The 12,996-nt window shown below is 42.3% G+C and overlaps 2 protein-coding genes across 11 annotated transcripts in view; one reads left to right on the top strand and one right to left on the bottom strand.

The window, feature by feature from the left end:
- TEX47 (testis expressed 47) overlaps window positions 1-12,996 on the top strand; it is a 32,807-nt gene that overhangs the window by 1,163 nt on the left and 18,648 nt on the right. For 2 of the 5 annotated variants that reach the window (XR_010917337.1, XR_010917338.1), the window contains exons 2-5: window positions 3,045-3,109; window positions 5,095-5,296; window positions 6,574-6,733; window positions 8,136-8,409. Coding sequence is in view for 3 of the 5 variants with exons in the window: in XM_067534349.1 (XP_067390450.1) it covers window positions 235-304; window positions 2,422-2,525; window positions 3,045-3,109; window positions 5,095-5,296; window positions 6,574-6,733; window positions 8,136-8,173 (639 nt within the window). In the remaining 2 variants the exon portion in view is untranslated. Of the gene's footprint in view, window positions 1-234; window positions 305-2,421; window positions 2,526-3,044; window positions 3,110-5,094; window positions 5,297-6,573; window positions 6,734-8,135; window positions 8,596-12,996 lie in introns of those variants that run through there. The other 3 variants (XM_067534349.1, XM_067534347.1, XM_067534348.1) reach the window with 3 other exon arrangements.
- The window catches only part of ARHGAP17 (Rho GTPase activating protein 17), a 69,368-nt gene continuing 65,181 nt past the window's right edge, over window positions 8,810-12,996 (bottom strand). For 2 of the 6 annotated variants that reach the window (XM_067534335.1, XM_067534329.1), the window contains one exon: window positions 8,810-9,740. In XM_067534335.1, the coding sequence (XP_067390436.1) occupies window positions 9,610-9,740 (131 nt within the window). In that variant the 3' untranslated portion in view covers window positions 8,810-9,609. Of the gene's footprint in view, window positions 9,741-12,414; window positions 12,464-12,996 lie in introns of all 6 variants that reach the window. The other 4 variants (XM_067534331.1, XM_067534330.1, XM_067534332.1 and 1 more) reach the window with 3 other exon arrangements.

Consider the following 12,996-nt stretch of genomic DNA (forward strand, 5'->3'; position numbering starts at 1 on the left):
AGCACCTAATTCCAGCATCTATGTGCCCAACCTAGCTATGGGACCTGGGGCACGTCCTTTCCTCTTTCACTTCTTTACAAGGTGGTTGTTAGGCTAACTTCATCGCTGCTTATGAAGTGCTCGAATACTTGAGCGGAGAGCACCACAGAAATGCCTCACACTACACCTTAAAGTGATGGGGGCCAGGGACCAACAGCTTTTACATAAACACTTCTGGTTTTCTTTCCTGGCTAGAAGTTCCTGCTCCACAGGTTATTTTTTGTTGCCAAACTATCAGAAAGCGCAGACAGGAGAGAGGTCACAGGTACAATAATATCTTTTCATCAATCTGCCTTTTGACTATTTTAAACTTTAAGATACTTGCCTTTGGTATGCCAACTAATTCCAGGGCTATACAGCAGAAGCAGCTGCTGTCCCGTGTTCTGTATAGTTAATCTAAAAACTGAGGATAGCATTCCCAGTACAGCTTTAATGACAAATAACGTATATTGAAATAATGAGGACTTCACACCTCGCATGGGAGAGTACACTCATCTCCTTGGATCCTGTAATAAAGCTAAGCTGCCTTTAAAGTAAGTCCAGATCCATTGCTGATCTTGAAAGGAATCCGTTATATGAACACCACCACCTGGTTTATTCGCTGATGAAATAATTAGGGGCTGATAGAACAAAGCTGACTGTACAAATACATTTCTCATTTATGCCAGAATTATGAATGATAAATTCTTCTTCATGCCCAACCCCTAATACCTACAGCAAGTCTGTGACCCCATGTAAAAGACTTGTACTTTTAAAGTGCTGCTGCTGGTTTCCCACCCTCCCAGTCCTTTCTTCCTAAATCCACAAAGCTCTCAGGACCATGCCTGTTATTGTCAGCTACACACCAGTGGCATGTTGAAGAGAACCTGAATTCATTGTTTTCAAGGCTTCATCTCAACAAGAAAGATGAGCACCTTGACCTCACTTTATTTTGAAGATGAAGTAAGTTTTGGGAATTAAGCAGCAGCACCACTTGGATTTAAATCTGATGCACTGTGTATGCAGAGGGGGCAGGAATGGCTGCAGCATATGTTAAAGGAAGCCTAGCCTTTCAGCGTGCCTTTTTGTTTGTATTTATCACTTGTCATACCAAACCATTTAAAAAAACACCACCACCCAAGGCACTTATTGCTTCATAACCCAAACCTGAGAAGGGGGGTGGGGAAGTAGCTGGCATTTCTTGCTGCTATCACACTAGGGTACTGGTTTCAGTGATTCATTAAATCATTTCTTCTGTACTTTTACAGTAAATGTTGATTTTTCAGTTACACATCAGAGGGAGCTGGTTTTATCCTCAAGGAGATCAGACTTTGCATGAACTCAAATAAAATATGGAAAGTAGCAGTTACTGTGATGCATTCACAATGGTGTAACGGTTTTAAGATGTATGCTGCTAGATGTCAGCCTGATTGCTCTCTCAAGCAGGTCTAATGCCATACTCGGTATTATTCCCCCCTCCCCTTCTTTCAATTTTTGTTGTTAACCATCTGTCCTAAGCTGTAGATGTTATAGCAAGTGTTTCATACAAGGGGTAAGCAACGTAGATAATGGACTGGTTAATGCAATAAACAGCCATCACTTGACAAGAGTCCCTGCTTAGTACTAAATACTGGAGCAAATGAGGGCACAGCTATCAATAAGCAACCCTGAAGGGAAAGGGAAGACCTTTACTTTCAAAAGGGAAAACCGATTCTGTAACCTACGTTCAATTACAGCAGTTTGTTAAACCAAATAATTTGTGTATAGTGAATACCTGGATGACTAAGGATGCAGTAGTTTTGGTGCTATTATCAAACAGCTGCCCATTGAACTCCAACAGCCAGAGGCAAGGATTCTTCTCCATGTGTATTTGCGAAACTCCCACAGATATTTTCTAGAGCATCCCAACATGACCACAACAACAAAGACAAAGCTGAATATTTAACACACACAATTGTTAGTGGAAACTCTGGGCACTCTTTGCCACGTGCCTCAGCCAGTATGCCAAGTAATACAGTTTTAGGTGCACCATGTTATGAATAAAGCTATTGCTGAGTGGTTGAAATCTTATGTTAATGATATTAGCCACTAATCAAGCTGATTAGCTTGCTCAAGTATCATACTCAGGAAAATCGGAGCCGAGCCAATTTCCAAAAATTTAGGAGTCTTGTTTCATTCCCTGCATAATTGGGTCATTTGTGTATAGAAAGAGAATAGACTTCCAAGGCAATGCCTATTTTTCCATGTTTCTTTGTAGATTTATAGTGTCAGTTTGTTCATTTACCTAGTTAGTGATGGCCTGTGAGAGTAGTAAGCATGGCGTAGGGTGGGGTGAAAAACTAGTTTTCTGAAGTTGTGCACTGTATTTCCATATGACAGCCGATTCTTGTGTTTTTAAATAAGGTTACCATGAAAGACTGTTTCAAAATATATTAAAATACCACCTAGGAGAACCAGTCTCAGGTCTACTTCTCCTCTATCCCAGCTCCATTCTTCATATACTAGAGGTAGGTTAAGTAAATCTCCTTTAGTAATACATTTGATAACTTTGGCCCTCCCACACACAAAACTGTATCCTTGATTCCTGTGTGTTCTATCTGCCCAACCATCCCCGTTGAGCCTGGCTGGTGTAGTGAATGTAGTGCAAGGCAGTCTCTAAAGGTGTAGTTCATTTAAAGTTTTAAAGAAAAGGACTAGAACCTTAAAATGGATCTGGTGGTGTTAGTAACCGTGAATCAATTGTCTCTCAGATTGTCCACATTGTTCCCGTCTATTCAAGAAATGCCACCAATTCGTCATTCTGAGTGAAGGTGGGAGATCATTCTCTGTAGAGTCCATCAGTGCCAGAGGGAATAGTGTCCCCACCCCTGGCTGAGCACTTGGACTTTCCAGTGCTTCTACCGCAGCATCTGTGATCCAGCTTGGAAGCTCATCATACACCAATAGCATCTGATCAGTTATTTTTATATTCAGATCATTGTTTTTTAAACTGAACCTTTGTAACAACCTCACTTTCTTCCTTGTAGTCCTCCAGCGGAACGTTATATCATATCCTCCAAGATCTAGCGTCTCTCCAGAAGCAAGGCTCCAGGTAAGCATTTCAGAAGAGCTCCAAGAAATCAGCTCAAGTGGAAGTAAATTGTAATGCAGGAATGACAATGAATTTGTTAGGGTTAAAATGAGCATTTAGTGTATCATTATTCAGAATAGAGACATACCTTAGTATTTCCTCCTGTTGAATGCCTGGAGACCATAGTTTGGGTTAAATTTTAATTTTAGTGTGAAAAATATTTTCTTCGTTTAGATTTATCATCTGTGTTTACCCCTCCTTGGTCTTCAGGTGCCACGTGCTTCTTTCTTTTGCAAGGAGGGATGGCTCTTTGCCTCCTCTTCAGTACCCAATACAAAGCTGAGTACTCAGAAAGTTGGCAAACTCCTCCACTGAAGTTTCTCTGATTTGCCTTGGACTTTAGTTCTTTAGCAGTTCTCCTAACCCTCTGAGATCCAATGTCTAGTATTTAATTTGGCTATACAATTTCTAAAACCTGCTTTGAACAAGAACGTGTCTTTAGATATAGGTAAGGATAAGATTATGTCACGGAGGCCATGGAATTTGTGACTTACTTCCTGCGACATTTTCTGCTTCAGCTCGGGGGGCGGGGCAAGAGCTGTCAGCTCCCTGCCCTCCGTGGGTGGGGGGAAGGGACTCCCCTACAGCTCCCAGCCACTGCAGGAGGCCCCCCTGCAACTCCCAGCTGGCATGGGTGGTGGTGGGGCACTGCAGCTCTGAGCTGCAGGCCCCACAGGGCAGTGGGGCATCCACAGACCCAGAGTTTCCAGCCCTGGCCCCCAGCTCCTACAGGCAGCAGGGGGACTGTGTCCCACTGTTCTCTTCCCAACCCCAGTCAGCCCCATTTTGTCAGTTATTTTTAGTAAAAGTCAGGGAAAGATCACAGCTTCCATGAATTTTTGTTTATTGCTTATGACCTCTCCCTGACTTTTACTAAATATAACCATGACAAAATCTTAACCTTAGATATAGGTATGTCATGGGGGGCCCTACTCACCGCTGGGTGGGGCCTCCTTGTCAAGTAGCTCTGCCCAGTTCAGCACCCTCTTTCTTCTCATTCCTTGTTGCAGCTCTCCTCCTGCTCGTGGAGTCACAGTATGGCTGCTTGTGACTCAGCCCTCCAGCCAGGTCTCTGTTTTTTCCTTGTTCGGGGTGTGTGTATGTGTCCTTTCAAAATCTCTCTCCATCAGCAGTGTCAGGCAATCCTCATGACCGCTGCCTTGACTAGGTCACTCTTGCAGTGACTGAGGCAGCCTTCCCATTCACTGCCCCGTGCAATGCCACTCTGCAGTGGATGGTAGGGTGGTCCACTCCAGGGCCCTCTGCAAGCAATTCAAGTTTGTGTCTACATCAGCTTTATTGCTCTCACCCCTGGACTTCTTCCTGCAGGGTATCTTCTCCCCTTATCTCAGGGATCAGGACTGAAGGCCTCCTCTGTGTTGCAACTTCCTGGCTTTATAGAAGCCCTGCTTTTTCCCTCACAGATGAGCTTCCTTCTGAATAGCCCCCCTCCACACAGGCTAAATCTTCCCAGTTCACAGCTGAATTGGGAGCCTACCTGGCTTTATTCAGCTCCTGCAGGGGCCAGCGTGGGGAGTACACCCCAGCACAAGATGCAGAAAAGGAGACAGTACTAATGTGCTGAAAATAACATCTCAGGTTTGCTTTCATTTTGTAATTGGCTGTTGGTGTAGTCAAACTCATCAGCTGCATAAACTTCTATCAATCAAAACCATATATCTGTCTGTGTTCCTGGGTAATACAGAATTATCCTTCAAGATAAGAATCTTAAACTGTGGTGGAATAAGGAGACCATAATGAAGATAAGTAGATCACTAATATAGGCAGAAAGTTTCCAAAAAGCAGATATTAAAAATAGCCAGGGTCCATATGATGCAAGTAACAAAACATTGCCTGTTTATGAAATATACCATGTCTGGTCAGAAACCTTTTGTCTGTACAGAAGAATGATAGAATTCAGACTATAGCTAACTGTCTTCACTCAGTGCTTTGCTACAGGAAATTAAGATTTTAGTGGTGTCACATAACATCCCAACCCGGCTCTTCCTGCAGTGGTATGTCACAATGGTGACTCTGCCTGTGACATACCTAGAAGACGTGACCCAATCGCAGTCTACAGAAGAGGTGGTCACAGAATGTCTTACACTCTTCCTCAAACTCGGAACATACCTTTCAAAGACTTTTAAGGTGAAACTTCTATTTTAATAATGTAAGTGTTCACGTTATTAGTGGTGTACCACGGGTCTCCAGCGCCCAGGGGCCAAGCCTACATTTGCACCCCCTGCGCAGGGCAGAAGGGGTCCTAGCACCGCCCCCAACTGCCCCAGAGGAGGGGGGGAGCTGTACGTGCTGGGGGAGTGCAAATGTGGGCTTGGCTCCGCTGCCTCCCTCTTCCCCACACTTACCTGCCACACGGCGCCCATGTTTCCCGCTGCAGTGGCAGCCCTACAGCTTGGTGTGGGTTTGGATGGGGGCAACCTCACCCCCCCCCAGCCTGAGGAGGGGGGGCTGGGCCGGCCCTTCATGACACGTGGGGGGAGGTGCTGAGGGACGACCCCAGTTACTCTACCTGTCACAAAAGGCCGGCCTGACGTGCCCTCTCTGCCCCCACACCCACCTCTCCAGCCCCATAGACTGGTGGGGCAGCCTCACCCCCCCATCTGGGGGGGCACCGGGTTGGTCCTTCACGATGGGCAAGGGAAGGGGCTCAGGAGGCTGAGGGGTGCCTGCCCCCCACCCCGCGTGTCATGAAAGGCCTGCCCGGCTCCCTCCCCCCCAGGCTGGGGGGGTGAGGCCACCCCATTTGAGCCAATCCCAGGCTGCAGGGCTGGAGCGGTAGGTAAGTGTGCTCTGGGCCTGCCCTTCACAATGGGCGGGGGGCGCAGGAGGTTCTGCACCCCTCAGAGCCTCCTGCATTCCCCACAGGCTGGTGCCCGGGGGCCTGGTCCCCCCTGCCACACCACTGGTTATTAGCTCAAGAGATTCTAAATTTACCAGTTTTTCAAAACAGTTTACACAAATGCAAATACGTGCAAATAATATTCTCACCTTGCTATGTACCAGACTTCTCCTTGGACTCTAGAACAGTGTAGTGAGGGGGATGAAGAAAAATCACTTGGCTTTTATTTCAAACCCGTCTTCCAAACGACACTAGCCCGTTTGGTGCAGCCAGTGCTCACACCTTTGTAGTCCATCAACGACTGCATTAACTCAAGCTGGAAATCATACAAATTTCATCTTGAACCTGATGGGTTAAGTTACTTACTACATTGTGGTTACCCGATACAGCCTGCTCCATTGTTGTGAACAGAGCAGGTGTAACACTTCTAAATAGGAAAGATAAAATCAGATGTGCTTCTTTTGGCACGTTCCCTTAGTGGGGGATAGGAATGTCACAAGTAATTATTTAATTCATAATATAGTTCTCACTGCACTGACGTACCCTCGTTTTCTTTCATACAAAGGTGAGCAGTAAGGGACTGGGTGACAATCTGCACACCCTTGTGCCGGAACTTCTAATCCCAGCAGAAACAATTAGCTTCTTGTGCAAGGCAAAAGAATTTATGAGTCCGGCAGAATTTCTGAAAATGTACAACAACCCTTTACAGCCTGCCATGGCTTCAGGTACACTGTCTTTCGAAAGGCTGCTGCAGTTTTACAAGTCAATTGGTTGATGGGATGAATTGTTAGGGGGCTGGGGCAGTGTTTTGTATTATCTGTGGAACCAAACTTCTAGCTCACATAATGGTGAATTTATGGGAAAGTACAGGGATGCTAACCATGAGTGGATCCTGGAGAATCTGATTGTAATTGAGTGACTATCTATTAACAAGCAATTCCTTCCCTGTTAAGAACCCTTCTAAACAAAGAGGGATATGAGTCACTATTGCCTTGTAAAGCTGTTCCACAAAGTCACCACCTCCTCTGAAAATATTGGCCTTTTGCACATGCAGTAATGAGCTTTTCCTCCCAACTGCAGCGTGTGATTGCGTACAGGAGGCACACAAGATTAGAATCTTGGCCTCATGCCTAGTCTTACTGGTTAGTGAACACCCTGCCCCCCACTTTCAGGGGCTCAGTAGGAGTGGGCATTTAATGCAACCCTCCAGAGCTGTGCATATGAAGAGGGGGGTAAGGAAGGAGGACCATACTGTCTTCTAGGATAAGCCAGAAGGTGCTTTCACAAGAACTGTTAATTTTGTCAGTCAGTCTACAGTGACAGACCCCTGCAATTGTCTCCATGCTGCTTATAATTCTGCCCCGCCCCCCAGTCTGGGCTGGGCAGGAAAGGCTGCTAGGAGGGAATGCAAGGCCTTGAAAGCTGCTTTCTGAAAGGAGGCTCAAGGCCTTTTCTGCTTTGGGAGGGGAGCAGTCAGGTTAAGTAGATGGGTGAAGCCTTACTCTTGAACCTATATTAGAACAAGCTTGGTTTCAATCTGGCAGACAAAGCCATTCTGAAATGCACACTTTCTATCCCCCTACAGTACGAAAGCAGTGATTCTTAACTGGGGGTACATCAGCTCAGCTAGATAATTTGCCTAGTTTTACAAGCAATATAAAAAGCACTAGTGAAGTCCATACAAACTAAAATTTCATACAGACAGTGACTTGTTTATACTGCTCTAACTACAATATTTATATTCCAATCATTTTATTTTATGATTATATGGTAAAAAGAGAGTGTCAGCAATTTGTCAGTAATAGTGTGCTGTGACATTTTTGTATTTTTATGTCTGAGTTTGTATGCAAGGCAAATCAGACTCCTGAAAGGGGTACAGTAGTCTGGGAAGGTTGAGAGCCACTCCACTAGAGGGTTGCAGGACTGACATGTAACCTGCTAAGGCCTATAAGAGGTAGCCATTTCCCCCTGATTAACCCTAAGGGCTAGTCTGATATTTTGACTAATATGGGCTAGTTGGAAAGTTGAAGGATGTAGCTGTTAAAAGAAATCACTTTCAGCTGCTTGTATGAATACTGGCTGAATTCCATTTCAGTGATTAAGGCTTTCATCTTTTCTTCCTCACAGAAACTGTGTGGCCTACCCCTTGTCACTTGTATCCATGATACCCAGACTAAAGTACTTCCTTCTAAGTAGTATGTCATGTTTTCATCATTTACAAAAACAGAATTCAAGGGGGCCTTGAAGGGTACATGTAACAGTGACCAAGCTACCAGGAATGCTGGATACACTTATCTTTTAGAGACGATGCACTTTTAACCTAACATACTTCTTGGAGACCCATGGAAGTACGAAGGAGGAGTTTCTATGCAGTAGGAGAGTGTCAGGAGGGGGCTTCACTGTAAGTCATGTGTTATCTGCCAAAGTATAAAATGTGAATAAATACTTTCAAGGATGGTGTGGAACTAATGAACATGGCAATCACTGTGCATGAGTTATACTAAAAAATTCAGAGGCATGGTCAAATAGACATGGATAGCACATGAGCTTGTATACTAAAGAATACAAATAAAGACTGTCATAAGTATGTCTCTTGCATACTGCACGACAGATACACCAGTTGAGTGCTCGGCCATGCTTTCTGAGATTGAGTACTTGATAGGCACCAGGTCTCAGATGTAGCCACTTTTAAGAGTAGCAGTTAAAGCTCAGCATTGAAGTCCTGTTGTGTTTTCAATGGATCACAAAGATGCAAGGAGAAGTTAGTTATATTTGGATACTGGAATAAACAGGTCTTCAAATGACAAAAGACAGAATCCTTTAATTTTATAAATGCTCACCCAACTGATGAACCTAAACAGAGGTTTAAAATTCTTTCAAAAGACAGCCAATTTAAATGAAAGCAAAAAAACATTTCCACAGTTTCACCTTGAAAGAGTTATGAATTTCACATAAAAAGCAGGTATGGTTAATACAAATAACTATGACATACAGATAATGGTCAGTACTTAAAGTAGCAATAAAATGGTTAAAGATACAGTAAGTTTCTTTCTACGATACGACAGTCCTTCAAGGCACTAGAATACGTCCACAGTTTTGACAGGTGACTGATAACCAGCAGTCACCACCAGCACTCCGGCATTTTTTGGTTCATACTTTAACAAAAACAAATCTGCAGCAAGTCAGTGAGGGAATGTCTCTTGCAAGGCATCTCCTTTTTAATATAATGTCTAAGAACTAGGAACAAAAGTAACAGTGACATCAAGGTGGTTATTTCTATAATACATGCACTTTAAATAGTAACTGATGCACTGTTTTTCATTCTTTTGGGATTTCTGCTAATGCCATCTGTATTAGCAGCAATTAAGCTTCCTATATAAATTTCCACAGTAATCAACTCTTTCCATCCAGGATTTTGGAAACCATTGTCAAGACACAGATCATTAAACTTCTGTATGGTTAAATTGCCTTACATATAAGTAGAAACTTCATACAGTTCTGCCATATCTTCAGAAAAAGCTTTTCACTGTTAGATCTTGATTTGTTAGTTTTCCATGAGGACAGAAAGGTTTTAAAATAGTCTTGGAGCATTTGGTTTCTTTTACAGAGCAGTGCTTTCTGTATCAATGTCAACATCAAGCAGGAGATGGTTGTGCAATTCCTTGCTTGCTGACTCAGTAGGAAGCTCTGAAGGGAGGCTCCTAAGTGGTTCTTGAACATTGGAATTGGAGTCTGCACAAAAAAAAGAAAAATGTCAAATGTAGCAGTGTGTGGACAGTCATTAGCTCTCAGGTATGTTCCTTTATAAATAAAGGGAAAGGAACAGATCCAGGTAGGACAAGACCTTAACAGAGGCTTTGCAAGTTCAGGCCTGAATACGTGTGTGTGTGTGTGTACGTACGTACACACACACAAGCCACTTCAGAACAAATGAACGAGGTTTGGGTAACTCCTCCGACTCCCAGCCACCCAGTCATTACCTGCCTGACAGAAACAAGTTCTCCTTTTGTGGAGACTGAAAAAGCACTGAACATTTCAATGCCAAATTACAATGCCTTGTAAGATTCCCAGCTTCTGCTGCAGACACCCACTCTGGAGGAAACAAGGAGAGCTCAGCAACAGGAATGAATTTTGCATCTATAGAGACTATTAGTCAATTACCTCCCCCATTACTTGTCAAGTAACAGAAACGTGATATCCAGCGGAGATATCTATTACAGGCAGAAGGAGATTAAACTATTTAAAATCAACACAAATGGTCCCAATAAAGGGTTGAGGTCTGTTTCTTCCCTCTTGCCTGGTAGGGAACATCTTGTAGTTTCTCTTTGATCAGTGATGGGAGAGTTTTGTCCTGGCCTTTGCTGGTAGAGGTGTCTAGAAAGCGACACAGAAGGGATCTGAACCTTACAGTTCTGGTGACTGTTAGGAACAGGGCAGAAAGCCAGGAAGAACGGTTAATTTGAATGAAAGCATTCACTCACTGTTTCTGAAAGTAATCAAGTGTTCATAATATGCCACATACACTTCAGAAGAGAAGTGTCACTTATTGCTAAACTTCAGCTTCTCAAGACACAGAGAAGTTATTTATTTCTCAGGCTCAAAATGGCATGGAAAGGCAATTTAAAACCCCATTAAAAAGCTCAAAGATACCAAACACTAAGCCTCAAATAGAAACGGGTTAGTGTTGTTCATTTTACAGATGCGTAAATGGAAGATCTGTGCCCAGGGACTTACTGAATTGTCAGTGGCAGAGGTGAAATTAGAATTTAGATCATAACTCCTGCTCATTCCCCACTTTAGCAGATCAAATCTTTGCTCAAGGGTATTAGAAAAAAAGAGTCTGGAAAATCCAGGTTACTGCCGTTCAGTGATGTTGCGGTCTTAGGAGGTGGCACTCTTAAGTTCCTGAATCAATACCTCACCAAAGATCCTATGCTGAAAGCTTTTTGCACAAGGCTTAATCAGGTCCTTACCAGATGAAGTTAGAAAACATCCTATGGCCCTTTTTATAATAAATAGGATTCCAATTTACATAACTTTCACCTTACTTCGCTGTGTAGATTCAACAAGTTACGCATTTCCTGCTTTAATTTTTGTACTATGGTGGTGTGTGGGGAAAAAAAATACACACACAAGTTCCATCCATAAGGTGGCTGAATTTCAGTGATAAGTGAAATTGTACCTTTCTAATCTTTAATTCCAAAGATCCTAAAATGCTGGGAACAAGGATAAGGGTACGATAAAAATCTGCCAGATTGTTTACCATGCTTGTTCTAAAAAAAAGTTAGCTATTTTGGTGAACCACCACTAAAAAAAGTTAGATCTCTTCTTGTTTCCAGGGTAGAGCAAAACTAATTTTTGTTCAATATTGAAATAGAGATTACAACTAAGTACTTTTTAAAAAAAGTATTAAAGGAATGTTAAGTCTGGGTAACTTGTACACAAGGTTCTTATACTGCCATTCCCACAAGCATTACATACTAAATTCAAATGCCAAGTAGAGTTAAAGAGACAAGGCGGGTGAGGTAATATCTTTTATTGGACCAACTTCTGTTGGTGAAAGAGAAGCTTTCAAACTACATGGAGATCTTCAGGTACCGTTCCCAGACCTAAAAAGATCTCTATGTAGCTTGAAAACTTGTCTCATCAACAGAAGTTGGTTCAATAAAAGATATTACCTCACCCATCTTGTCTTATATTCTGAGACCAATAAGTCTACAACATTGCAAATTACAATTAAATGCTTTCCAAATCCATTTCACTGTTCATTCTTAGTGCAAAGTATTTATGCCTTTTTAAAATTCAGCCTGTAGGGATGAACAAAGTTTTTTTAAAATGGGAGAGGCCTTGGAAACACTTACCACCTTACACTTTCTACAAACTTAGTACTATTGAATTTGCACTAGTAGTTTAATATTCCAAGGTCTTTTTTGCAGAATCATGTTAGACTATGTCTTAACCTCAAGGTGATGGCATGGCACAGGAGAGCGCCCCACCACTACTTCATTGTGAAGAATGGACTAGAAAAGGGAGAGTGTCTGGTAATAAGGAGGATGATGGGGTAAATTTCTTTGCTACAACACAGAAAAACAATAGTAAAGACAGCTTCTTCAAATACACAGTAGAGATAAAACCCATTTTTGTTATGATTCCCCATTAAATAAAAAAGTAAAATATATGACATGAGAAATTAGTGATGCAAAACATGAACTACATTCTAGTCTTGAATGCATTTAGTATTTGTTAAATTAAGGGCAAGCATAAAATAGAAGAGCCATTCTTTTTGCATGCTATATTAATTAGAATGCAAGCAAGCAGCGTTATGACGACAGGTTAGTAGTGGGCATCAGTGCACACTCAGTCATGAATTAGCAACATCTTGGCCAATCAAATGCCTTTTCCTTACCATTAAACTTACCAATTTCAGTTCATACTGAATAATGCAGGTCAAACATCTAGATTGTTTAATAAAATTTTCCAATTAGAATATTCTTTTCTAGAGCCAATTACTTTCCAACCATAAATAGGATTTGAAGAGTTACTCAAATCTAAAGCATGACTAAGGAGGCTGGTCATACCAACACCCTGCAAGCTTCTCAGGGTTACCGTTCAAATGTTAGACATTAACTGCTAATTTTAATTTGAGGCTTCATCGTTTTAGCCTGTGAGAAAGTGATTTTCCCTACTATGCTATTTATTGTTAAGCACAAAATTAAAAGAGAGAGCCTAATCCACATTATGGATCAGTTAAAAATATCTAATGAAGGAGCAATGAAAGGTACAGCAGCCAAGTGGTTTTAAAAAAAAGTGCTTGTGAGGTGCACCTGTAATAAGAGTAACTGCTCCGTAATTTTTTAGTATGATGTCTGGTGTTAAGTTAAGGATGAAATTTTATCTTTAATCATAATCGGTATGATGGTTTCTTTAGTCTCCAAACAGTGGATGATCCTATCCTAGTATTGCCTGCAAGGGGTGAATCTGAGCATTG

The sequence above is a fragment of the Emydura macquarii genome, unplaced genomic scaffold, assembly GCF_026122565.2.
Source record: "Emydura macquarii macquarii isolate MOO-44397 ecotype Brisbane River unplaced genomic scaffold, CSIRO-AGI_Emac_v2 contig_3390, whole genome shotgun sequence".
Lineage (NCBI taxonomy): Eukaryota > Metazoa > Chordata > Testudines > Chelidae > Emydura > Emydura macquarii.